Genomic DNA, 25,637 nt, shown 5'->3' on the forward strand with positions numbered 1-25,637 from the left:
AGAACTTTAGTTAAAAGGAAAGACATTCGCAGAAGGTATTTATGCACACAAACACATTGCCCTTCATTCATTCTAATTTGCATGCTGTTGCTGTTAGAAGGCAAGGTTTTTGTTTAATTCCTCTAGGATGGATAATGACATCTGATTAACAGAATTTAGGTTTTGCTTTTCAAAAATGACACCCTTGCAGGATCATCATGCTTGATAGAATGCAAAATCATTCATGGGAGAAACCATATTAAAAGCTATTGCTTGTCGAACATAGATAGCTTCACATTTCAACAGATACCCTGGAAATTGGATTCATCTGCCATTAAAGGACATTGTTTTAGTTAAAATGAGTTCTTATCAGTACAATAAACTTGTACATATACACCACTGCTTCGGCAGTCTTACTAAAATATTTATGATGATCATTCTTTTACATATATCATGCTGCCTAGAGCATGACACTAAAATGCTGCCAACCTTTGAAGTGGTAACTGCTAGAAGAGATATAAAAGATACAGATAAAGTTTAAGACACAAAAAATACAAAGCAGAAATCCTCCAGTACGAGTTCAAGATACATATTCCTATTTAATACATCTGKATTTTCTATCAGTAAATACGGAATAAGCTGTGTGTGTAAGACCTGACTCAAAACCACCAGACTGGACTGCAGATTTCCCTAGAGGCTGGGTTGACATCAAAATAAGTTTTCTAGTGTTTTGTCTCTTTGGAGCTCCATGTCTCATTACCTGGTGGTCTGCATGTCTTGTGAATGAGAATCCAAAATATTGCTTTCATTATTTCACTAAAACTGAGAGCCCGATCTCCAGCCCAGTCTTGCTCTCCCCACTGCTGGTGGCAGTTTTGCCCTCACTTCCTGCAGTATCARGAATGACCCTTTAGAAACACAACTGGGACACTTTGGTTCCCAAACCAGTACAAGAAGCTACATTTTTCTGCACAGTTCGARCAGGTGAAACAGCTAACAAGCAGGTGACAAAAGACCGATTATTTTAATATTCTTTGGGGAAAGTACAGAGTTTTATAAAAGCAGGATCCACTCTCCCCTGCAATGGATTTTCCCACATGCCTGTTAAACAACATGGATTTTTGGCACAAGTAAGAGGGGGTGGAATAAAGTATGGATGTTGTTTCAGCCTTCAATGATAGGCTTGCAGAGGAAGAAATCCTCAGAATAGATACAGTGCTAGCAAAACACRCAGGCTATGTTTCTGAGCCTGTTCCTGCTTTCCTGCCAGGCTGTTGAATGACCACTGCCTATAATTAAACAAACACCATTCTCAGAAATTAAATACAAAGCAGACAGGCAGGAATTCACCCAAAGTCACTAAATGCCTGTACAGGGGCACTGTCATCAATAATATCGTGTCCAAGGTCCAGTTTAAGGAGAAACGAGAATTCTAGTAATTAAAGGTTTCTAGAGTTATGAGAGTGACTGCATTTTATCATAGCACTAATGTATTTTACATAAAAAGGTCCACAGTGCCCAGTCAAGGGAGAGGCGCAGATGCTCATGACTTGATTTCAGAAATTTAAACCCTGGTTTTCAAATTTAAGATAGTAATTTGTAACTATTGCTTGTACAATGGTCAAAGGTTATTTTCCAGAAGTTCTTGCTTACAGGGTTGTGGGAGATTCTTTCAGAAAATCAGTGAATAAATGTCACAGGCCTCACTACCATAACCCAGGAACAACTGTCCCTCAGTTTGCCAAGGACTTGKTTAGACATGGAGGCCAAACCATCTTTCCCTTCTAATGCCGTGTTGAGGCATTTGGCAGTTTGCAGTATGGCTGTTAAATCTGTGTTTCCCACAWAAGATGGCAGAGGACTCTAGTCTCCCAGGATATGTAAGCTCTGATCTTCTCCACAGACATTAAATTCAGATTGGYAACTTACTTCTGCAAATCAAACCCCAACCTATGCAAATTATGCTCTATTCACTTATCTTGGCAACTTGAAGTCGGAGGCAAGGATGTTTTTCAGAGTGGACTAAAACACCATTAAAATAAAATGAAATATAAAATAATATAGAAAAGATAATGCCTTTTCAATCCTACAGAGACATCTGTGATTTCTATGTAGTTTGCTGAATGGTGGTGCAGGGTAGATCCATCCCCTGCTTATATTCTCCAAGGAGCGAAGACTTATTTTACATCCATGATTAAACCCAGGACTCATCTGCTTGATTACAGACAAGAGAAGGAGAGGTTAATACTGGAGGCAAGGCAAAAGACTGCAGAGCACAAGAGTGACAGAGGTAATTATGCCTACCTGAACCTCTCTGCCACACATGTTACCTGAGAAGCAATAATTTCTTTTGAAACTGGCAACTTTTTTGTCTGCTAATTTCAAATCCATAAACAGAAGAAATTAATGGGCTTGCTTTGCTCTGTTATACATGTTCAATGACTCCAGAACTGGACTTTAGGCTACTATACTTAAAACCCAAACTATCTTGCCATGTTTTTTCTGACAAATTGTGCTTATCGATTTCTTGTCTGGTAAGACTCCAATATTTCTTCCCCCTAGATGATTTAAAAAAAATATTTAAAGTGTCAATTAGAACAGTGAAAGTTGCAACCAAAGAAATAGGGAAATTAAAAATGCCAGCACTTTAAATACTTTTAAAGGGAAATTCTTCTTATTGTTTCTGTTCTTTCAGCACATGGCAAAGCTCTGCAGTATATTCATTCCTTCATTCTGTTCCACTGCAAAACCTGTCCATTAAGGCCTTAAATTCCTATCAGTTCAGACCATGAGAGAACCATGTTTCTCTACAGTGGGCAAGCTAAAGCTTTGTTATTGCCACCAAAGGATATTGGGTCTTCAGGCTGCCCCTTTGTCTTTCCTACCCGCTGCCTGCCTCCTGTTCAGGAGACACCTATGACTTTCCTGATTTGAGAGGAAAAATGAGATGCAAWGCTTTACTTGGTATTGGCCTTGCTATTCTTAAAAATACCTTACAAAGACAGTAAAATAGTTCAGGTATATCTCTGTATTGAAAAGCAACCCTCCCCTGTATGCTGTGTGTTTCTCACATGCTCTGGAGGCAGAGTTTTCAAGCCTCCTTTGCCTCACCTTCCTGACAGTGCAAACACTGCCGGCAGAGGCTTTCCTTGCAAAGGAACTGAAACAAGGGGTTTAAGGAATAAATTTCTACTCCCAAGATTTAAAAAAAAAGTAGGATGTGAAGCCTGTGGGTTCAAATGCATTGACTAAAGCTGTACTAATATTTCTATGACAGTCTTTTAAGAAGAAAGAGAAACAAACAAAGTCTGGGTCTAATTCCCTACTACAATGTACAGTATATGCCAATCTGCCACAGGCAGAGCTGGGTTTAACCCGGCACGTGCCTCAGGTCACCAGTGCCATAGACAAAGACACAGGAACAGACTAGGTCCACAGACTCACACAGCATCGTTCTCCCTTGGAGACCAACAAAATAATACAAAAAACTTTTAAAGCCTCCTGTGCTTTATGATAATCCTCTTGAGTAGTAGTAGTAGTCATCATAATAACAGCATTTTTACATTGTTAATGAGAATTGCACACAATCARTGAATGCCTGGGTCAAGGTGGATCCTGCCAGGACTGACATGGGCTGATGAGATGTTGAGAAACTGGTGAGTAAGATTTGCATCCTCACCCYGCTGTCCCACCCCCAGCCCCGAAGCCCTGGATCAACGCCACCAAAACAAGCGGTGAAGTGGTCAAGGTGAGAGGCTGAGRGCAGCTTGAGGGGAAGTGGCTGATGTTGGGAAGAAGGGGCTGCCACTTGTTCTCAGGACAGAACCACCCACATTTTAAACAGCTTTTAAAAAATGTAAAAAACCAGCCCTGTTTCTTGTCACAGGTATCCAGAACATCTCTAAACACACACAGAAATAGACAGGTATTACTAAAAATTGTAACCAATGCTGAAGCTGCAAAACTGCTCTTTGTTGTAGTTGTTGGGATACAGAAGGGGCAATTTGCTGTAAATAAATATTAAAAAGTATTTTTTTCTTAAATGCTTGAGATTTTTTTTTCTCCAGTCTCAGTGGTGTTTTCCTGTCACTTGCTCCTCCAGTTGTGCTGATCTTTTTATCCTATGTGTGCTCAAGTGTCCGACACAGAGTGTTCTCTCTCCACTGCAAGAGTCATCCCAGTCCCACCTTGGCCCAGCTCATACCCCACCCCAGGCCCCATCCCCGTGGGCTTAGATAAGCCATTCCTTCTTGCTTTCGTCTATGGTCTCCGTGAAGTTGGGGTCATTGTTCATGATGGCGGCGTCGGCGCTCTCGGCGGACTCTGCCCCTTTGGCCTCGTTGGTGTGGTAGGTTCCCTTGTGGCGGAACATGTAGCGGATCAGGAACACCAAGGTGCAGAGAATGGTGAAGATCACCACTGCGATGACGCCTACAACACAGGAGGAGAGAAAAGATGCCCCCGGTGAGACCGGCTGCAGATTTTAACACAAGGAAAGGATCACGATACTCCTTGGAGCTGAGCTGAAGCTGCTTGGGCAGTTGGGCATCACCAGTTTCTACTACTCTCGTATTTATGTATGTTCTCATTACATACAAAATGCAGCTCCATGAAGTCTGCTGGTGACTTTCATCCCGTAGGTAAAAACTTCAACGTTAATACCTACTTACAGGCCTGAGCTTTGCTGACCATGGTGCTGAGCTCTCCTAGAACAGTGGGGTGTACTGGTGATGTGTCAYGGCCTGGGCACCTCTCTGAAGGTGGAATCTCTGATGTTCACTTTCTGGTCAGCTGTAAACACCTATCATAGCTCCTCTACATGTCCCTGAAAATTGGCGTGGCTCACTGTTGGCTCACGCCACAGGCACTGGCTCCACATAATTGCAAATGTAACTGCTTTATCATCAGTTCTAGCCTTAATTGCTTTCCTGCAATGGTTTATTTTGGGTTCAACCCTGTTACAGAGAAGTCTCATGAATGTTATTCTCTTAGGCATAGGTATCTGTGTGATAAAACACCACTGTTCCAGTCAGGGCCCTTCTCTACAGGGATAAGAATTTTCCAGGATGAAGTTGTTGTAAAACTTTCAGGTTAAAAAATCTTRTAATCAGCCAGAGTTATGTTATGCCACTTTATTTAAACTGATGAGTTGGGAAGACAGGCTGTTCAGGCATGGCCTAAATTTTCCTGAGGAATGTGATGTGGTTCTAGTATTGTAACATTTCAAATCATTAAGGAAAAGTTATRAGTAATAATAAAAAGATAAATTAGAAAGGAAAAATAACTCAGGAAATCAAAACTAAAGCAACTAATCTAAATCTGGTTATGGAAACATATGTACTTGCCACCAACTGCAATTCAGCCATCAGAGTTATAGTGCAAAGTAKCTTGGAAAAGCAGACAGTTTTCTTACCTCCAATAATAGCTGAGTTTCTGTTAACTCCATCTCCTATAGCTTGACCATTGTATGGGAAATCAGCACTTGCTGTAAACAGAGAATTAAAGATTCRTGTTGTAATAGCAGTGAAACTCCTGCAAAACTTCAGAAATACATCCAACATCCTCAGATACAACTTAAAGAAAACTGTCATCATTAAATATTTATCTATAGATGAATAAAAAGGAAAAAAATCAATATTATCTAATCCCTCAGAACTACTTGCTTCCTCCTTTTAACAAAAATAAAATAAAGGAGATACACTTGGTAAGCACTGCTGTTGATACAGAAGGACATTTTGTYCTTTACAAACATAAGGTCAGTAAGTTTTAAGTGGTAAGTTAGAACAAAACCAAAAAAAAAAACCCCTTTCTTTTAAAAATATGTGATCATACCTACTATTATAGAGGCTTTTTCCTTTSTCACTGCTAGTCATTAAAGGCTTCAGAAGTTTCCAGGATTTTGTGACCACCATTGTGTACAGCTTTATGGTCCTTGAAAGAAAGACTGGAATCCTTGTCACTGCTGTGCAGTYCAAGGTAAGAGAGGGGCTGCATCTCCTGTTGGTCAGAGCCACAGAGCAGCTACCCCACAGAGCACATTTTTTGCCACTGGCACTTTTGCCACTCTAGGAGAAAGCCTAGCATTCCAGCTGAGCCACTGCTAGAGYGACTTTGGAGCTGAGGAGCAAGATTGTGAAYTGGAAGARCTGAASCATGGCAGGCAAGAGAGCCTGTGGRTGAGGAGAGCTCCCASCAYGCAGAAAYGGAGATGAGACACAGGCACATGTGCCAGCATTCACTTGCCAGCAACCTGAAAAGGAGACATTCCTTGCAGCAGAACTGGATGAAACTGGATGAATTTGGATGGTAGCCTTGGTATTAACCTCCAGAAAATATCACAGAGGCTTTTCAAACCCAATCTCATAAATTAAACTTACTATCAGCATTTTCTTTATGGTCAGACATAGCAGCTAGACACTGCAATGACTAAGCAAGCCCAGGGARACGGGTGAGCGGTTGCAATCATTTCCGTCTTTGCCACTGGACTATGGCATTGATTTTGAAGTAGAGAAAATGTTGTTAAAAGTGCATGACTGGAGAAACTTAAAATAATCTAGGAAATGAACTGCTTCTTAGCATTTGAAACCCAGCTGTATTTTCCTTGCTTGATGTATTAGGTGATACTATATTAAAATAATCAATTACCTTTATAGACCAGTGATGCATTCAGTATACCAAAAACTGCCTGAGGGAATTCAACTGTCTTTCTATTAGCATGGAGCAAAATCCATAATAAAGTTCCTTTTGTATTGTAAAGCAGCTGCACAAAAGAATTAATGGTTTCAGCTTGCCACATGGCCTGAAAGGAGGTTTGGGGCTCGAGTAGCCCTCTATGTGCCTGCTCTGGGAGAGAGTTGAACCAGCTGTGTATTCAGCAGCTGGTTTTTGGCTGGCTGCCTACAGGACAAACAGGAACACGTTTCTCAGAGCTCAGTGGAGGGGCCCTGTCCAGCAGTTTTTGCCAGCAGCACTTGTTCCTTTGACATTTGTTGGTTCTCTGGCTCCTGAAAACCTTCTTCTGCACCTCTCTKAAATGAATCAGGCTATAAATAATAACAGATAAATACCTGGTTCTGTATCAGTGGATTTTGCTCCAAAGAACTGTGGAGGAGTATTAATGAATTTTGGCACAGAGTCAATAAAATATTCTTGCAGTGCCAAAAGGGAAGGGTTGGTGGTGGGAAAATACATCCTAATTTTAAACCTGCCCTCCCTGCATCTCAAGGAATATCCTAAAGCCAAACAATACAATAGAGAAAGCATCACTTTGCTGAATCACAAGAAATTGCTCTCTGCCATTCTAACCCAAAAGAAGGCCCCTTGTCATCTGAGCAGCAGCACAGGCAGTTAACAATCCCTACCACTTGCCACTTGGTTGAGAGTTGGTTTCCTCTACCCTAACACAAGAGATCTGATTATCTACAAAAGGTCACAGTTCCTCTTTCCCTGACAACTGAGTATTATATTTTATCTTTGAAAAGGTTATTTCAAGGATCACAGCACTAGTAWAGTGTAAAGGAAGAGGAAAGCTGCAGTTCATGGCAGCATGATCCCTCCCGAGCTGCCACATCACAGTGGCTGTGCTACAGGGAATTCCTGGCAGATGGAAGACCACAGCCTATGATGTTCAAAAGGCACTGAAGGACCTGCAGGATAAGGAAGAACATGATGCAGGATGTGAAGCTCCATCCTTGATCTTGTCTCAGAGCTGCTGCTAGGACTGAACCCAATGTCTCCACCCAAAGCCGCTTTCCATTGCACCCAGTCATCTTACACACCCAGGAGGAGCAGTCCATCGGATCAGCAAGATGGGATTCACTCTGAGACTCTCACCTCTGACAAAAAGGAAACAGGAACATGTCTGGGGGCAGGGAAAAACTGTATTTCAGCAAGAGCTCACCATCAGATTAGCTAAATTGTGCCAGTGCTGCCCCTGCTGGACAACCAGGAGTGCTGTAGGGAAAAAGGAGCTTAAACTTTCATAAATCTTTTTTTTGAAGCACCTGCAGCAGTGTTGGCAGATATTATTGCCATCATTCATGAATTCCTGTTCTATTATTTTTGTGACATCAAGAGACCTGCTTGTATATTATGGGGAGTTTTCTGACTCAAAAATTGTATCAAAAATCTCAGCCAAATGTGAGGTTATAGAATGCATTTTGCAAAAGAATCTGCAATACAATTATTTTACTTAATGTAAATTAATTACTAAATAATTTCTAAATAATATTTAATTATTAATAAATAATGAACTAATTATTTAAAATATTAATTAATTTTTGTAATTATTACATATGGATAGAGGAGAAAGAAAACAACTAATTAGCTTCCTTTTTTTAATGGAAAGTTCTCTTGAAATTCTTCAGTAGCTTCTCAAATGATCAGAAATAGCTACAGACCAGAGATCTAAGAACTGCAAAAGGGTAATTCCTGCCACAGCAATTAGGCAGAAAAGAACGTATGAGGGTACAGTCCTCCACCCTCCAGGATGAGCTTAACAGAGAATTATCCCCAACAGGTACCAAGTGYAGGTATTTCAGATGGGAGTTGCATTATTCAAACACATGGAGATTCCTCTCTGAATTTACTACAGTCACATTCCTTGGCAATATTAAGCAACTTTGCCAAAAAGACAACTAATGAGATTTTTTCTTCCTTTGCTGCTGAAATTCAGGAACTAAAAGAGGAGAGAGTATTTTAAAGCATGCTGATAAATTGATGGCAGTAATAGTGACACTCTAGTAAAAGCACAGAAGACTACAGAGTGCTGTTCACAGGTTGTAAAGAGGAACTCSTAAAATGAATCTTCCCTAGGTTGCTCTGAGCAGCCAGGGTCTCACTTGAGTGATTCAAAACATGAAGAACAGAGCAAAGAGCTTTTTAATCCATCCTGGAAAACAGCAACATATTGACCCAAGAAATGTCCTGCCAGCTTCCTAAAATCCTCTGCTCATGCAGCTGTGGCACAGAGCCATCAGTTTGCTGTCACGGCACAYCAAAGACCTTTTCCTAAAAACTGCAGCTGGTGGAGGGGCAGATTGCTCTGTATCAGGAAATGCTAAGCTCCTCTGTGGCCTATGAATATCACTTCATCTGGTTCCCTTCCAGGATCCAGGCTGGGTGATGCTGCTCTTTGCACCCCATCTTTCCACAGCAGGTTTGCTTCAAACACCACCATCCTGAAGCCAACTTACATGAAGGAACATGGCACACTTTGCTTTCTCTTTCTTTCACGGGCTGCTGTTTACAAGGCCACAGTTTCAATAACAACAGAGAAAATCTAGAGAGTCTCAAATGATGTTTTGCACTTTTCAACTTTCTGTTATTAGGCTCAGGGTAAATGGAGTTAAAGAAACTCTGTAGTGCCTAAGAGGGTGATTAAAGGCTGGCTGCAGGCAAATTCCATGTTTTGGCCATCATTTTAATGACATTTCAAGTTTTAGATGACCACAAAAATGCAGTAGGATCTCAGCACACACAGCATGGTCATTGCCACAGCCAGATGCAAAATAGCAGCCCTCAATAAATGGAGAGGGAAGAAGGGACTGGATAAACAGAGYGCAATTAGGATTAGATGCTAAAGATGACAGATGTGCTTGGTTTAGCTGAGTAAATTAATTCTGCTTCATTATAATAGGCATTATTTTACATCTGCCATTTTCAGAGGGAATTTTTTTTACAACGGATTTCACATAAAAGCCTTTTGCAAATTCACAAAATTGAAATACAAAATGACCTCGGTAAAGTAGAAGAGTAGTCTAGAAGGTGGGTGTGGGCTTRGAAATGAGCAAAAGGCTGTGCACTTAAAAGGCAAGAGGAAACCCAAAACCAAAGAGAGTGATTTTCAGATAAAGAGCAGTTCTAAGAATAGGAAGCACACCGCAAAAAGGCAAATTTCATGTTGAGATACAGTATCAGGAGTGTTCTATATACATTATTGGAAGCAATCTTTTTAACTGAACTTTTTTACTGAGTGGGCAAGTCTTGGTTAAAATATACCAGCTACAAAGAAAGAYATAGTTTAGATTTGCTCCAAAAAAGGAAGTGTGGGTGTTATCACAGGCCTAAAACAAACAACAGAGGAAATGTGAAATTCTGGAAAGTGAGTCTGTTCAGACTAGATCTAATGTGTTGCAAGACTTCTCTGACCTTTAATCTTTACCAATGTCCACAGTTTTGAGAGGTATTCTCCCACTATTAAGACCAGTTGGATTTTCACGCAAATAGGAGCTAGAGAAGCAACCAGAACCACCGATCTGGTGATTGCAAGATATATAAAACCTGCATTAATCAAGGCATTGATAAGAAGTAGAACTGTAACATAACAAAGTAAAAGAAAAGATGTGAACTACAACTCCTTCTTCCTAATTCTATTTTGCAGCCAGACATCCAAGAACTGACCTTGCACCAAGAGCAAACACTCAGTTACATATTAGGACTATGAGAAAGTTTTGGACACCAGATCCATTCACTAACCTGCTTCTCCAYAGCACAGGGGAAATTAAAAGCAACCTCTCTGGTGGCATTCTATAAAATCATGTCAGCTCTGCTGGTCAGGTGAGACTGCTGTGGTTTGAAATTACAGAGCACTCCTTATTACAGACTCTAAGTCCAGAAACTAATTGTTTGACTCTTGATAGTAGAAATTAATGTGCAGTCCCACTCCCCTTCCTGAAGGGACTGGATCACAAGTGAAACTAAATACACGCATAGAAATGACGGATCAGGAGTAAACAAATCCATTACACAGTTCTACCTCAAAGGTGAACAACACAACCCTTAAAATCCTATCACCCTTTCTTGCTCATGCCCCTGCTTGTTTCCGTCCCACCCACTTCTCCYGAGTTTGGCTCTGTGAAGAGCTCTCTTGAGAAGCAAACTGCAGCAATTCAGCAAAAGAAAAAAAATCTGAAAAAGTATTAAAAAAGCTGTCTCTTTCAATGCATGTTTTTATACGTCTTACTTTATATTGAAAGTTCCTTTTTATTTATTTAGTCTATTTTTTCCTACTTCTCCAACCTGAAAATTGRGAAAGGAGGAAAACTACCCCTACTCTTGCTTTTCTCGGCATTTGAGAGCAGATTCTGAGTGAGGACTGTTTAACATTAAACTCTGTTAACAGATTTGAAGTCCTACTGACATCAGGTTAAGTATAGAACCAAGAATTTGGCTGAAGTGATTTTTAATATTAAACACTTTYAAGTTTAAATAAACCCAACCTCACACTTACTCTGCCACAACATTTTTAAAAGATCTTAATAGCCATGTTGTCTGGAAAAGGTCAGGKTTGTTCTAGCATGTTATGTAGGGTCAATCATCACTCCTTGAACTTTTAGTGAKGTCTCAAGTGTAGTGTTAGAGAGTTACATGTATATCCCTAGCATGAGCCATTTTCCTGACTGCACAGAAATCTTCACAGTCAGGCTTAATAATTTTTTTTAGTACAAGTTACAGGATATTGGAAAAAGTCCACCCACATTGCAATTCTGTAACTACCAGAACAGACGTGCAGCTTAGAGGGAAAATTGGGGTTTTTATTTTAAAAATGTCGTCTTCTCTCTGTTGCCAATAATGCTAATTATTTGGAACTTGAAAATCTCCATGTTGGAACAAAATTCACCAATTTCTTCAATCCTTTACAACCATCTTGATTGGGGGATATACGGAGGGAAAAAAAACCCAGAACATAAATGACAAAAAAAATCTCCAATCCATTAATGCTATTCWGACCAATTACTTAAATTAAGTTTTGTCACATATGTTCCGTTAGATCAAAAACATTTTGAAAGGTTATACTGTTTTTCCCTAAGAATTTTTCACTGAATCTCAAGTAGTTTTTATGACAGTTTTTAGTGAGTTCTGCTGAGAGAGAAAAACATGCACATAGATAATGCAAACCACAAAACCTACRGTTTCATGTGTTTGGTGTGAAAGCTCTCCAATCCTGTCTTTTTATTCCAGTGTGAAATAAGCATAAATTTAAAAAATCTTCTGAAATGATGGCTTAATAGAAACATTGTCCTCTGCATGTCCTTCTGCATGGAAATGCTTGTGACAGTGTGGAAAAGTAAGTGGGGATTATAGAAGAAGTGTTGTTGGATGTTTCAGTAAAAAATGGTGTGAATTTTAAAATGAACAATGGAAATGCCAACAATGAACAATGGCAGTGCTAAGAGAAAATGAAGTGAATGCTCCATGGTCTATGAACTGRGACAATACAGACTGTCAGCTCTAGACAGCAGAGAACCCAATCAGTCAAGATAGCTGTTTCTGAATTGCTGTGTTACCAGCACTTTCATTTCCTCCTGAAGGTGAGCTTTCCTGTCCGTACTCTYAAGGATAGGAGGAAGTGGAGTTTTATAGTGGCTCACACCAAGAGAGTTGTACAATATTCTTTCTTTTGGTCTTGAAAAGCAATCTTCCTAGCAAAGGGAGAGAAAAATGTGTGCTTTATTAGGAGAYCTATACTTGTGGCTTAAACTCCCCRAGTTAGTCCTGAATGAAATACAAATCAGGGAAAACATTCCTGCACTGTCTGTTGGGATGGATTAGGTGATCCTCCTTTGTTTCCTCCTTTGTACTATCGTTTTACACTTTCTCTTGCACACAAGCATGTAATTGTACAAAGAAGTGTTAAGGCAAGACACTTTATAACACTAATATCTGGCACTTCTATACTACAGAATTCTTCTTTGTCAAAGGAGATATTTAGCATCAGTTTTTGATTTTGTTTATCTGCAGTTGAAAATCAGCAAGTTGGGTCTCAGAAGCAGTATTTTGAACATTTGCTTTGCCAGATTTCCAACTGATTTGCAGCACATTAGAGCACCCTCATCCATCAAAGACCTAACCTTATCTRTCTTTTGATTCCTGGTCATAGCATCTCTTTGACACTGAGTCTCACTATGACTCCAGACAAGAGTCATGCTGGCCTAAGATACCACATCCGTGAAAATTTTATGAGCAGTGCTTAAATTTCACCTGTTAAGGAAGATAYACAAATACTTCCTTTTATAATTAATGCAGAAGATGAAGCACTTTTTGCTCTCAAAGGAACAGTGGAGTTAAGTGCTGGTCAAAGCCTGGCTGTGTATAGCTAATTACTGATAATGGACCCAGAGGGAATATGTGAAAGAAACAACCCCTCCTCTCCCCCAACACCCAAAAAAGAGAAGAAAATCCACCCCAATGATCAAGAATACCAAACTAGCCTGTAAACTATGACAGCTACAAATAAGGAGAAAGRAAAAATAAGGCTTGGATTTGGGATAAGAAATGGGTCAGATTGGAGAGTTCAAACAAAAAAAAAACTTTAATAGCTGTAATGACCTGACTGTAATCTAGAATAACCTCTTACACAGGAAATAAGAATTTTCTGCCTGGGGAAAGGAAAAAGAAAGCAGTCACTTGAAGTCCTCAGGCATCTAAATGTTTCCTTCTCTACTCCATTTCCCCCCTAATTTATGCCATTCCTCTGTTCCTAGTTATGATTAGTACCTGTGTAAAAAGTATCGTCTTTGCAGAGGATGGAATAGACTCTCTTTTTAATATTAGCACCTTCTCTTGACATTAGGTAGCAGCATTAATATTCAAATCACTGCTTATGAAACAACTACAATACTGCTCTGTCAACCAATGCCAAAAGAATTTACAGGCTTGGCAGTCTGCCAGCTGTCTGATATATTAGGCAGAGTGTCAGAAATTCCACACTGAAATTACATAGTCTTAAAGTTAAGAAAAAGCTATGCATAATTGTGGGAAGGAGCTACATGAGACTGAGGGAGGCATTTTTATTCCAAATCAATAGAGAGATTTRCAGTAGTTCAAGCACCATAATTAAACCCTTTAAGGATGAAGCACTGATTGTGCCAAATTTCAGGCAGATGCTCTTCCTTGTTAGCTGTTTGATGGGCAGGAGAGAAATAGGAACTGTTGCATTTAAATGTTTACCACTTACCCTCTTGCCTGCAAGAAACACTTGGTGCTTAGAAACTGAGCTATGAGTTTCTGCKAGATTTAATCCCTCCTGACTGTCTGACAAAAAATGCTACCTTCCTGTTGGAAAACAACTCAGGTCAAGACCATTGGGAGCATGGGGAATGAATGCTGGTCACTCTCAGTAGAGTAAACAATCACAATGATGCACCAGAATCCGGCAGAGGATGAACCTGTTGACTCACAGGATTGCAAGTGCATCTTCAGTCTCACATATAGAGTGTAAACATTAAGCTAGCTTACTGGCAGACAAACAGACTCCCAGTGTTTGCATGCTATGTTAATTAAAAAAAACAAACAAGCCAACCACCTCGAGTAATCAGTAACCCTGAAGAGAGAGCCTGGCATCAATCTCTGACTGCAGTATGGKCTTGCTACACTTGAAAAAAGGAATGACATTTTATACTAGCAAATGCCTTCATATCCATTTCTAATTTTGCTAACACTAGGAGATCAAATTTAGAYGTGTAAGGCTGCATCATGAACAAAAGTGGTATAGACCCTCTGTCCCTCCTGCCTGGCCTCACTTGCCCCTTTGCAGGAAGCTGGGGGAAGTGACCTTGCTCCCTCATGGTCCCTTAAAAGAGAAAATGAGTGCTATGTCCTATGTCACCAGTGTCTTTAATGCTCATGCTCTTGGACTCAAGATGTGTACAGGACTCCTTCAATGTCTGTGGCTAGGAGAAGAGTGTTTTGTTCATGTATTTGTGACCAGAGACGGCTTTGAGAGCTGCATCATCATCCATCAGCAAATAACGYCTTTGATTCTTCCTTCCCACTGCAGCATTTGTAGCAAGCCCTTGACAAGGGCAAAARCAATTTCCCATCTTCCTTCTCACAYACCAGCACACATCTGAGCCAGCCTTCTCCTCAGGTGCTGCTGCTCTGCCCTCTGAGATGTGGTGGTCAGAGGGCGAGATATGACACGACTGACAGCATCTGAATCACGAAGGTGACCTTCAGCACTGCCACCAGTACCATCAGTGACACTTTCTCTTACTGCAGAAATGGACTGCTGTCTTTCACTTGACAAGGAAATTAGCTGATTATAGGTGAGCTTGGATCATAGTGCTCTGTGCTGTTGCTGTGCCCTCCTGCCATGTTCAAGGAAGAGGGATCGATTTGTAACTGAAAGAGATCAAATCCTGCAAGCAGCTGTTTCAATCTTGAAGACAATGGTGTGTTTTTGCCAGACATGCTCAATATAGGTTTCAAAGCAAGCTGTTGATTCTTAAAAGGCAAAACCTTTCAACTATCACAAAAAATAAAGAGCATTTTGGGTTTAAACATGTACAGTCAGAAAAAAGTCACGCCACTCAGAAGAACATTGCAGACGTAGCATTTAATCCTGCTCCTCTTAATTTGTAATATGTTGAAGGTTTAGCTAAATCTCACATTAAATACTCTAGAAGCCATTCTGTTCATACTGTTACATAGAGTAAAATGCATCCTGCAGCTACAGAGTGCCATGACAGCTTAGAGCTGCTAAAGCTTAGTTTGCCATCTATAGTATGTACCTTGCTTTTCTGGGATCGCCTGCTTTTACTTGATTCAAGATGGGGTACTTTGGCAAGCCGGAGCACATTCTGTCCATAATGGACAGGCAATGCCTACATTTTTCTTTCATCCACTTTTATAAATAAGAAAAATTTCAAAGTGAAATTTCATTAGTGAACTGCAGGTCCTTTATCTTAGATGAAAGCACCCACAAACTGAACAATGCCACCCCTACAACATGCAACTTCTGATTTTAATTACAAGGTACTTTAGGTGTGGAATCTTTCTACTACAGAAATAATCATCTTTGGGCTTTTCTTTGCTTCTCTGCAGCAAGCAAGGTGTCAGTTATCAGTGACATATATCTTAGCTAAACTGAATATCAAAACAGAGAGATATCAAAAACCCCTTGTGATTATCTTTTTTTTTACCTATGCGACAGTAATGTATATTAAAATGCACACCAATAGAGTTAAAGACCAKAGAAATTAAAACTTTTGTTTTGCAATGTATGCCACACAGGTAATTCAATAGTTTGGACAATATGTAAAGGTAGAACATGCCATTWTAAAATACTATGTTCATTGACCAGGCTCTTTTTAGCCTCTTTTCTACACTCCTTTGGATGTAATCAAGGCAAARTGCATTGTCTGACATGAACTGAGAYAATACTGATGGGAGGAAAACACAGTAAGGGAACTATATTGATGAACTGCTTGGATGTGATTATTGACCTTTTTCTTTTAAATCACCAGAAAGTCACGTTCCAGAAAAGATGACTTGTTGAATTCCTGTGCTTTATCATCACCAAGAAAGGATCACCATAGCAACAGGAAAAGACTAYGCACTGTAAGAATACTCAGGAGCTGAACAAGACCATGGTTTAAGATAATGGCGTGGCATGGCAAAATACCAGCCAGGGGTGGGGAGGGAGGGAAGTGGGATTTCTATAATAACAAAAGGATTAAAAAAGATCTAATATTGTAAATGTGAAATAGATGTGTAYTCAAGGCTAATGGAAAGCGCAAGACAGTGAATCGACAAGCTGTACAGCTCGTTTGTGTGGGGAGAAAMTCAACAGAGCTTCTGATTGATAAACCCCTGATTTTAAAGGTCAACTGCTGAGATGCGTGACTGATGCGTGTCATTATGATTTTCCCTTTAGCCTTTCTGTTAGGGCATGCAAAATGTTTTGCAGCAAGCAGGAGATGTTCATGCAGTAACTACACAGGAGAGTTTAAAGAAAACATTTCATATAGGTCACCCATCAGGCAGAACCTGCTTAACTTATAGTAATTATCTGCAAAGTCTGATCCAGCACTGCAGTCGAGAGGTGAAAGGATCATTACATTTGTTGTCTGATGTATCTGTTCTATTTAGACACTTTGATCCCCTCCTACAACATTTTTCAATCCACAAAGTGTATTTCCCAATATTTGAGAAACAAAGCTAAAAACCTACGCCTAACCCAAAATATGAATCAGGATGAGTTCAGAGTATGTCGCTGAATGAGACTGAAACCATGTGATACTTCCCACAATTTTTTTTGCTGATTTTTAAAATTTTCACTGTGAAAAACCCATCCTCAGCTCTCATGTTTTGTTAAGAACTATTTAAAATTAAATAGGTAACGTAACACTAAAATGACAGATAAAAATGAGGAACCCTGCACATAGTAACTACTGCTGTCAAGGCCATGTTATTTACAACCATTTCTTTGTGACAAAGTGTGAGTGGCTTTTGCTTTAGCATCACTGCAAGTGTTTCTGTGAATTTCAAAACTGCTTTTTGTCTTTGTCCCTTCAGCTAGTTTAGTGAAGGCGCAAATTCCCACTGAGAGAACTGAGGCTGTTCCAGTTCTGGAGCTAATTACTTATACCTCTGATTCCTCCATTTTCTCTCTCAACATGATCTGCGTTAGAAAGTTTTAAGTAGGGTTTGGGAAACATAAAAAAATCCTCAATGAAAATTGCCAATTTACTAATGCAAAGTGACACACTAAACCCAAGCATTTTAATTTAGCAGTCATTAAGATCATTTTGATGACTAACAGAATATGACTTTGATGACTCAAGGTTACATAGTCTACAGTATATACTTTTCCTGTGACTGTGTCAGCACACCACTGATACTTCCACAAAGAATGAGTTGTTCTTACTGATAAATGAGTTGCTGAGATACCTCTTCTTTGTGCCACGGAAAAGCCACCCACAGTAGAAGCCAGATATTGCTCACCAACTAACACCTGAATATCCTTGTACTCCTGAACCAGTGAAACACTACTCCTTCGCTGTGAAATTTCTTTCTACCATGACTCACTTGGCATTGCTGCTTTCTTTGGTGTACAGCAGTCCCTCACTAGAAGTCTTTCAAGCAGTATGATTTTTTTTCCTCTACTGCTGTGGATCACTGGACAGGACAGGAGGAGTTGTTCCTAACTTCTAATCTTACTAAAACTAATCATTACCAAAAATGAAGGTGGGCCACTTGCCCTCTGTTTGCCCATGACTTGAAACAGTTAAGTCTGGCTATGGCAATGAGATTTATTTTTTACTGGCAGAAGTTAACAGACAGCTTGAGCCAACCCATTGGCATGCTGTATGTTCCCTGACATCCTTCATGCTGTCTCTCTAACTGAGTACTACAATTARTGCAGAAGAAAAAGTGTCAATTGTAATCTGTCAGGTCAACTAAATTTACAAAATGAGATTAAGCCAACACAAGGTCAAGTATAACAGCATGGGCAAGGATAAACAGGATCTCTTTCTTTGAACTGCAGGAGCTATTACGAGTAATGCAAATATCCTAAGTAAATCCCACCATAGTCTTTTACCAGCTTGCAGTCAAATGCAGTGGAAGGAAAAGTAACCAACAAAAATGAACAAACAAAACCCATCAGATGCACAAGATCCACAGCAGTGGTATATCCTTAAGAAGTTTATGGCACACTTTTTAAAGACAGGCCCAGTGAGGAATCATTCAGAAAATGTGTTTTTATGGAAAGAGGAGCACAGACCATAACCTTCAGGTACAAACAGAAAAAGTCTAATAATTTCAGAGAAGAAAAGGACTACTAATTTATGATGAAAATATTCAGGTGGAAAATTGCATGTTGTAAGTGGGGAAGAGACAGAATAGCATGGCATGGCAGCAAAGAGGGAATGATAGGTTTTAAAGAATGATACTGCTTGTATTAAAGTTTGGGATCCTCAGCTCTACAATGAGCTCTGGCTCTCCTTAGAAATGCCTGCCCTATTTCTCAGCTGAAGAAGAGATCAAAGGAAATTCGGCAAAGAATTCCCTGTCACTGCAAGAAAAAACCCTAAACAACAACAACAAAACAAACTAACACAAAAAACCAAACCTCAAAGGTAGGATMCTGACATGTACTTCTGAGAAAGACATCTATACTTGCTCCCTCTCATATAAAAACTGGCATGTGGATGCATCCCCAAACACAAAGACTAATCATTATAGATTAGTTTTTTCCTCTAGCATTTTAATTTTATCCCACTTCAAACACAACAAATTTGCCAGGACAGGTTCTAATTTACACTCTACAAGTGAAACCAGAATGCAGACAAAATGCAAGGCAGGAGTCAATGTACACCTGACCCTATAAATGTAAAGGTAGCCTGACACTCAAGAAGCAAAAGACTCTAAACTTATTTTCAGGGTGTGTCAGTCACAAAGCAGGAAGAGATTGCTGGGATCAGCAAATTGTTTTGGTTTTCCAGCATTTTCAGCACAAAATGCATGCCATCATGACTAATGGGATTTTCCATTAAAGATGGCCTACAGAAAGCAGACATTTCAGAAAACAAATCAGCACTTTACATAAAAGCATTTATGCCTAAAATTAGATTTACTTTTTTTTTTGTATGAATCTGACTGCAATATACCCGCTTACAAGGAATACAGCATAAGAAATATTACTGTACCTTATTTATATGTACTTGAAATCTTTTGCTGCCTACAGAGAAAGTGCTATCACAGCAGCTAGGTCAAAATTCAACACTTAAATAGCCGAAGACTTACAGAAAAGAAAAMCAAAGAAGAATATTTAAAAAAAAAAGCAAAACCACCCAAACCTGTAAGTGCATTTAAAAGCGGTGATAAATCTCTGTCATTCCAGTTTTGCATTTCCTACAGTGATTATAGCCCTACAGTCACCTATCAAGCACCTCACTCTCATTTTTGCTCTTCTTTACAGAGGAAGGCAGATGGATTTCCCCTCTGAGCTTCTCTGCTGAGTTAAAGTGACATGAGCCCCATCTTACCTGAGTCTAAGTGCCAAGGGTCGGTGGCGGCCGACATTGGTGGGATGGTGAGTGGAGATGCTCCGCAGTTGGATTCCACCAGCTCCCCTTGGATGTGGACGTGAGAGGAGGCGTTGGTAGGTCTCAGAGCTGCTTTGAGTGGAGCAATCTGGTTGAACTGTACTCTCGACAGGCAGCCGGTGAATCCTGGGGTGTTGTATTTGTATATATCTTGGTCAATCTTCCCAATTTCTATGGGAAATTGAAGAGGGAAAAATATTAATTAAAACAATTCATTGCTTTAGAAAGAACGGTTGGTTTGAACACCTGATTCCCAAAGCTCAGCTCCCAAGTCCCTCTCTGAGGGAGACTGAGATTGTGTCAGACCCTGACAGGTTTCTTTACATTTCATTACAGATTAAAGGTGGAAACCTTCAGGCCTTAACATGACTCGATTTCACTGCTATCCTATCATTAAAATGAAAGGCTGGCATGAAGGAGTCATCAAAGCATAAAAGGCCAGGAAAAACATATTTTCCCTGAGAAGAGTGGTGGAAGAGAAGGTGTCAGGACAGCCTTGGCCAGGTCTCTCCTCCCAGCTGAAGCTTCTGCTGCAAGAGATGCCCCTTCCTCAGCCCTGCCCTGTTGCCCTCAAGACCCCTCCTGGTCACTCCTGTCCCTCTCTTGTCTCCTCATCAGGAGACTGAGTGTCCCTTCACCAGGAGACCAAGTGTGAAGGCATCTCTTGGGTCCCTTCTCCTGGGACCCAAGTATCCCTTTACCAGCAGGCCAAATGTCCCTGTGGCCTGAGGTAGAAAACCATCCATCCTCAGCCTCCTCCCTTATTCCCCTGAGAGGTGGCAGGATCTCATCCAGCCCTGTTGCAGGCTGAGGGACTGAGACCCCGGTGCCAGTCCCTTTGCTGCTGTGGGCTGACAGACAAGCTGGCAACTGGTATCCATGAGCTGAGCACAGGGCTTTGCCATCACTCTCTAACACAGCTGTTGTCTCTCAAAGCTTCTCAAAGCTTAGGTAGCTTCCTCCCTTCTAAAATACCAGCTAAGATGACCCCAAAATCATGCAAAATGCTCTTACTACCCAGGAAACCGGCATCTGCTCCCAGCTGTTTTAATTCTGTCAGGACCTGTTGGAACAGCCTGACTCACAACCAAATCAAAACTGTCCCTTTCTGTCAGCTGTCTGCATTCGAGGGGTATTAACATTTCAAAGCCTCACTGCAATGTCTAATAGCATGTTTACATGACAGTGGGGACTTTGGCTTCCTTTCTTTTGTGGTAGGAAGAGTGAATGAAAAGGACATGTGGAAGCATCATGTTTGTGCTGTATCAGGGACTGTCACTCCAGAGGCACGGTGACATTTCCAATCACCATTCCCTGGGTCGTTGGGTTAATGCCTGGCCCTTGAAGTCAGTGAAAAAAGTCACACTGATCTGAGCAAAGAAGTAGGGGGACAGAGGGGACAGAAAAATGTGAGGAGAACCATGTTATTCAAAGCATCATATTATTCAAAGGCAACCTTTTCAGATAGGAGCAATATTAAGCATTTAAAGGTATTTTTTTAATGGAAAAAAAATGCCCGTAAATTACCTTGTTGTGTCATAAAAGAAAAAGGACAGAAAATGGAGGTGGGAAAGAAAAGCTTCTGAGACGTGTGAAGAGGAAGTGGAAAAGGGTTTTATTTTAAGAGTTTGGGGATAAACTGGGAACCAAAGCACATCTGGGTTTGAATTTTGCTACCAATAAAACCTCAAACTAAAATTATTAGAAAATGCATGTCTAATCTTTTGGAAATGTCTGTGTTCAGTTCTAACCAAATCAGGAACAATTTTTTGAGGTCTGAGCTGTTTAGTGTCACTAAAAACTAGCATGATACATATCTCAATGTTTTCCTGAGTACAAAGGATTTTGCATCAGGAATACATACAAGGAATTTCAGGCTACAAACCAGACAAACCATTTTGCTTTTGGGGTTTACACTTTAAACATATACTGGGAGAAAACTGGTGGAAACTGGTCAAAGCTTGAACGTGACTAAAACAACCTCTGGTTTTCACATAGAGCTAAGCTATACCACTTCTGTCTTTGCAATCATCTTGGAATGATAAACAAACAACATCTAAGGCCCCCACACACCTAGCAGAAGGGCACACAGCAAAGATGGAGAATCTGAAAATTATTTGCATTAGATCCTTATATGATCCTCCATACAAGAATGGATTTTCTAGTCCCTACATTTTCCCCTTTCTTTCTTGTTTGAGAATGTCCCTTCTTTGCTAGTGCTTACCCAGCCTGTATTATYGCTACAGCCACATTTCACAAACTGTCTGTGAGCAGTGACTGCCACCCCTAACAAAGTGGACATATCCTCAGGACTCAGCTAAGGATGAGCTTGAATGCTTAAAATAATTGTATTAGTCATATAGGTCTTTCATCCAGCTCTCCTTCAAAAAAGTAGCTTCACCATACCATTAGCAACATCTCCTTCAAAAATTTGATAGTAAGTAAAAACCCTTGCACATGCATGTACATTTTCCATAGTTAGTGGAAAAGCTGTACAATTCATGCATTTGAATGCTACCTGTAGACCATGTCACTCAGACAATGYTCCTTTCTGACCACAATACTCACTTTCTCTTCAATATAATATTCATGGTATTTTTGAATAATCCTTATCATCTAAGAGACAATTACAAGACTCTCAAAAAACTGTARCCACTGTTGCAAACATTTAGTGTTTTCACTCACATTTTATTTATTCTGTGGAATTTCATGCAGAAGCTAATAGCCTCCCACTCATAATCCTGACTGACAAGAACAAAGATTCATGAATATGTGTGTGGTAATTTAGCAGCTCACCACCATGTCTCTTTAACTTCATAAATAAGTGACGGATACTAGATAGTGAAAAAATTAAGAAAACCCAAAAAAACCCCCCTCCAATCTAACAAGGCATCTTGCTGAAGACCCGCATTTTTTGTTGAAAACATTCCACAAGTGATGGATGTGCAAATCACCCCATGCAAATTTACTGCCAGCTCGCATCTCATCAGTGCTACAACAATATAGATCARCTTCCAGGACTGTGAATGTGCTCCTGCCCCTGAGTGTCCCTTGGGGCTCAGCACACCGATACCCTCTGATGTTAGGCCATTACACTTTGTTTTCCTGTGCATTTGAGCCTAATAGACCAATTCCTGAGGAGTGCAGTGATTGCAAAATKAAATACGTCTTTGTTCTCATGAGTAAAATTCAATTTGCTCCTTATAACAAAGAGGGGAGAAAACCAAAAGATGATTACAACCACATRATTTAAAAAAAGGAAATGTACAGTGCTACTACTTTGCATTGTTAMAATTTTCAGCACACAAGCTAGTGCAAAGTCATATAAACATTACAGCGTACAGTATTATCACTACCTAATAGCAATATTTATATTATTGCTTTCAGATCTGATGCAGCAATCTCCTGCTGGCAACTTACCCTCAGGTATTTCTGTAATGAAAGACTTCAAAAAGGTCACTTACAGGCCTTTTTTTTACTTCAGCTGGTTTTAACCACTTTTTGCCTTGATCACACAACCTGCTGACTCGAGATGAAGACCACAATAACACATGAACATTCAGGTGAACCCATTTTAGCATAAATGCATTGCAGTGTACAAATCCTTAACACAAGCACTGACACAATAACTATGCACCTGCCTACCCACATCACTTAAACATTTTAAAAATCTATATAACTAGCACACAGTATGYCAAGAATCTCACAGATATTGCCCCATGTCTTGTGTTATCATTCACTGAAGATATATTTAACATCAATTACTTGTTATTTGTGTTTCGCTATTTCTTTAACAGTAAAAACACACAGGAATTTAATCCTTAGTTACACATTTTGGTTTCAGGAGTTATTTCTCATGTTTGTGGCAGAAACATGCCACATAGTGATGAAAATAATACTATTTCTCTCTTGAAAATTATGTGACACTACTAAAGAAGCTCTTTACCCACTAGATGAAAAGATGTAAAGAACATCTATTTTCAAGCATATTTCACAGAATCACAGAATATTTTGAGCTGGAAGAGACCCACAAAGATCATCGAGTTCAGTTCTTGTGTGAATGGCTCATATGGGGATCAAGCCCACAACTTTGGCATTATTAGCACCCAGCTCTAACCATCTAAACTAATCTCATCCTGTGACACAAGGCACCATTAATGAGTACCCGACAAGCTGAAATTGATTATTYTATGAATCTAGAAGAAAACAAGCAAAAATCAACTATATTGAGGAAAAAATTGTAACTCTAACTGTGTATAAGTAACAAATGTACAGGCAGAACACAGTAATACTCATCAGTGTAATTAGGTTATCTGGTTTTTAAGCATTTTTGCCCTTACTGCATTACCTGCAGTTGCAGAGCTGTGGCTCCTGCCTAGGTACTATTACAAGAGAAAGCAATCAACACTTTGATTCATATTATTACGCAAATTGACCTAGTCAGCATGCATCTGATGAGCTACTTGGAGAAGTAGATACATAGCCAAATACACTTTTTATCTACTTTTTCTCTCTTTCTTCTACTTACCTATCAGGAAAAGATTTACAGGGCAGCTCAAAGCGCCATAGAGCTTGTAATAGCACAAAAATGGCAGTGCATTGCTGGAGAGGTCTGGCTTCTACCATCTATTTTTTGCCATCTACTTCTACCATCTATTTTTTACCATCTGCTTCTACCATCTATTTTTTACACAACCTTGTAGCATCACTTAGAAAGACAAGAAAAAAAATGACAGCCTGATGTAGCAGAAAACAAAAAGATGATGTGTTTAGTCCCACAGCTCTGAGCAGGTTTTGGATAGATGAAGAACTGTTTATGTAACTTTCTGTAAATGTAAAGTTCCCTGTGTGAGGATCCTAGAATGTTTCACATGTACACAAGGCTGTGYAGCAGAAAGCTGTGCAATCCAGCACAGTACTGTGCCATAGCAGTATTGCCGTGCCACATGTGGAAAGATGGCCTTGGACTGTTTCACAGGGACCTTGGAAAGTGGGAGAGGAGASAGAACCAGCCACAAAGGAAGTAAACCTACAAAACATGTTTTTATTAAATGTATGTGCTGAGTTTGCTCAATACCTTCTTGCCATGTAGCTGATCTGTGCATTTTTTTCCTCATAGGCTCTCAAATGTATATCAATACAGAAAGTTATAATAAATTCTGAACCTCGAACAGTGTTCCTGACATACAGAGATCAAGACATCTATTTATAGCAAATTAGGTTCCATTAGGAAGGAAATGTAACAGAACTTGAAGTACAGTCTGTGGGTATRTACTAGAATGTATGTAATAAATATCCTCTTATGAAATCCCTTGGAGTTTCCCAGTGGAGCCCTTCAAAGCAGAAATAAGGCATAACTTAAATAAGGGTACATATTCTAGTTCAGCAAGGCTTTTGGTAAATGTTACAGCCATCTAGCTCTTCTTTCTTCATTGGTAGAGGGAAGGCTCTGTCCAAAGTAGCACACAGCGGGGTAGGGAGAAGAAAAGCTCTATATACTGGTGTGATTTTGATCTTGACAGAAGATACCTTCTAAACAAAGYAAAGTCTCAGAAGCACAATCAAAGCCCTTTTCAGTTCAATTTGCTAAAAAGACTTCTTCTTACACAATTTACACAAGACATCATTTGAGTTTTGAAAATGGTGAAAAATCTAGCTGTTTGGATGTAGGACAATGACCTGTTTATATGTGCCCATTTATGCTCAGAACTACAAGAGCTAAATGATTTTGGAAAGAAAGGAGCCACATCAGCAGTGGGAGAAGTTCAGCTTAGCCATATGAYTGATATTTCTGGCTGAACTACCAGGATGCTCTGCTGTTTCATC

The 25,637-nt window shown here is 39.9% G+C and overlaps 1 protein-coding gene across 1 annotated transcript in view; it reads right to left on the bottom strand.

Moving 5' to 3' along the window:
* Positions 1–6: 6 nt before the first annotated feature.
* The window catches only part of CNTNAP2 (contactin associated protein 2), a 33,603-nt gene continuing 7,972 nt past the window's right edge, over positions 7–25,637 (bottom strand). Inside the window, exons 3-5 of the mRNA XM_057384566.1 lie at positions 19,752–19,982; positions 5,393–5,464; positions 7–4,410 (exon numbers count right to left, since the gene is read on the bottom strand). Coding sequence (XP_057240549.1) covers positions 4,211–4,410; positions 5,393–5,464; positions 19,752–19,982 — 503 coding nt within the window. The 3' untranslated portion in view covers positions 7–4,210. The remainder of the gene's footprint in view (positions 4,411–5,392; positions 5,465–19,751; positions 19,983–25,637) is intronic.

Source organism: Malurus melanocephalus, unplaced genomic scaffold (genome assembly GCF_030028575.1).
Source record: "Malurus melanocephalus ecotype Western Australia unplaced genomic scaffold, MMel_1.1 scaffold_721, whole genome shotgun sequence".
Lineage (NCBI taxonomy): Eukaryota > Metazoa > Chordata > Aves > Passeriformes > Maluridae > Malurus > Malurus melanocephalus.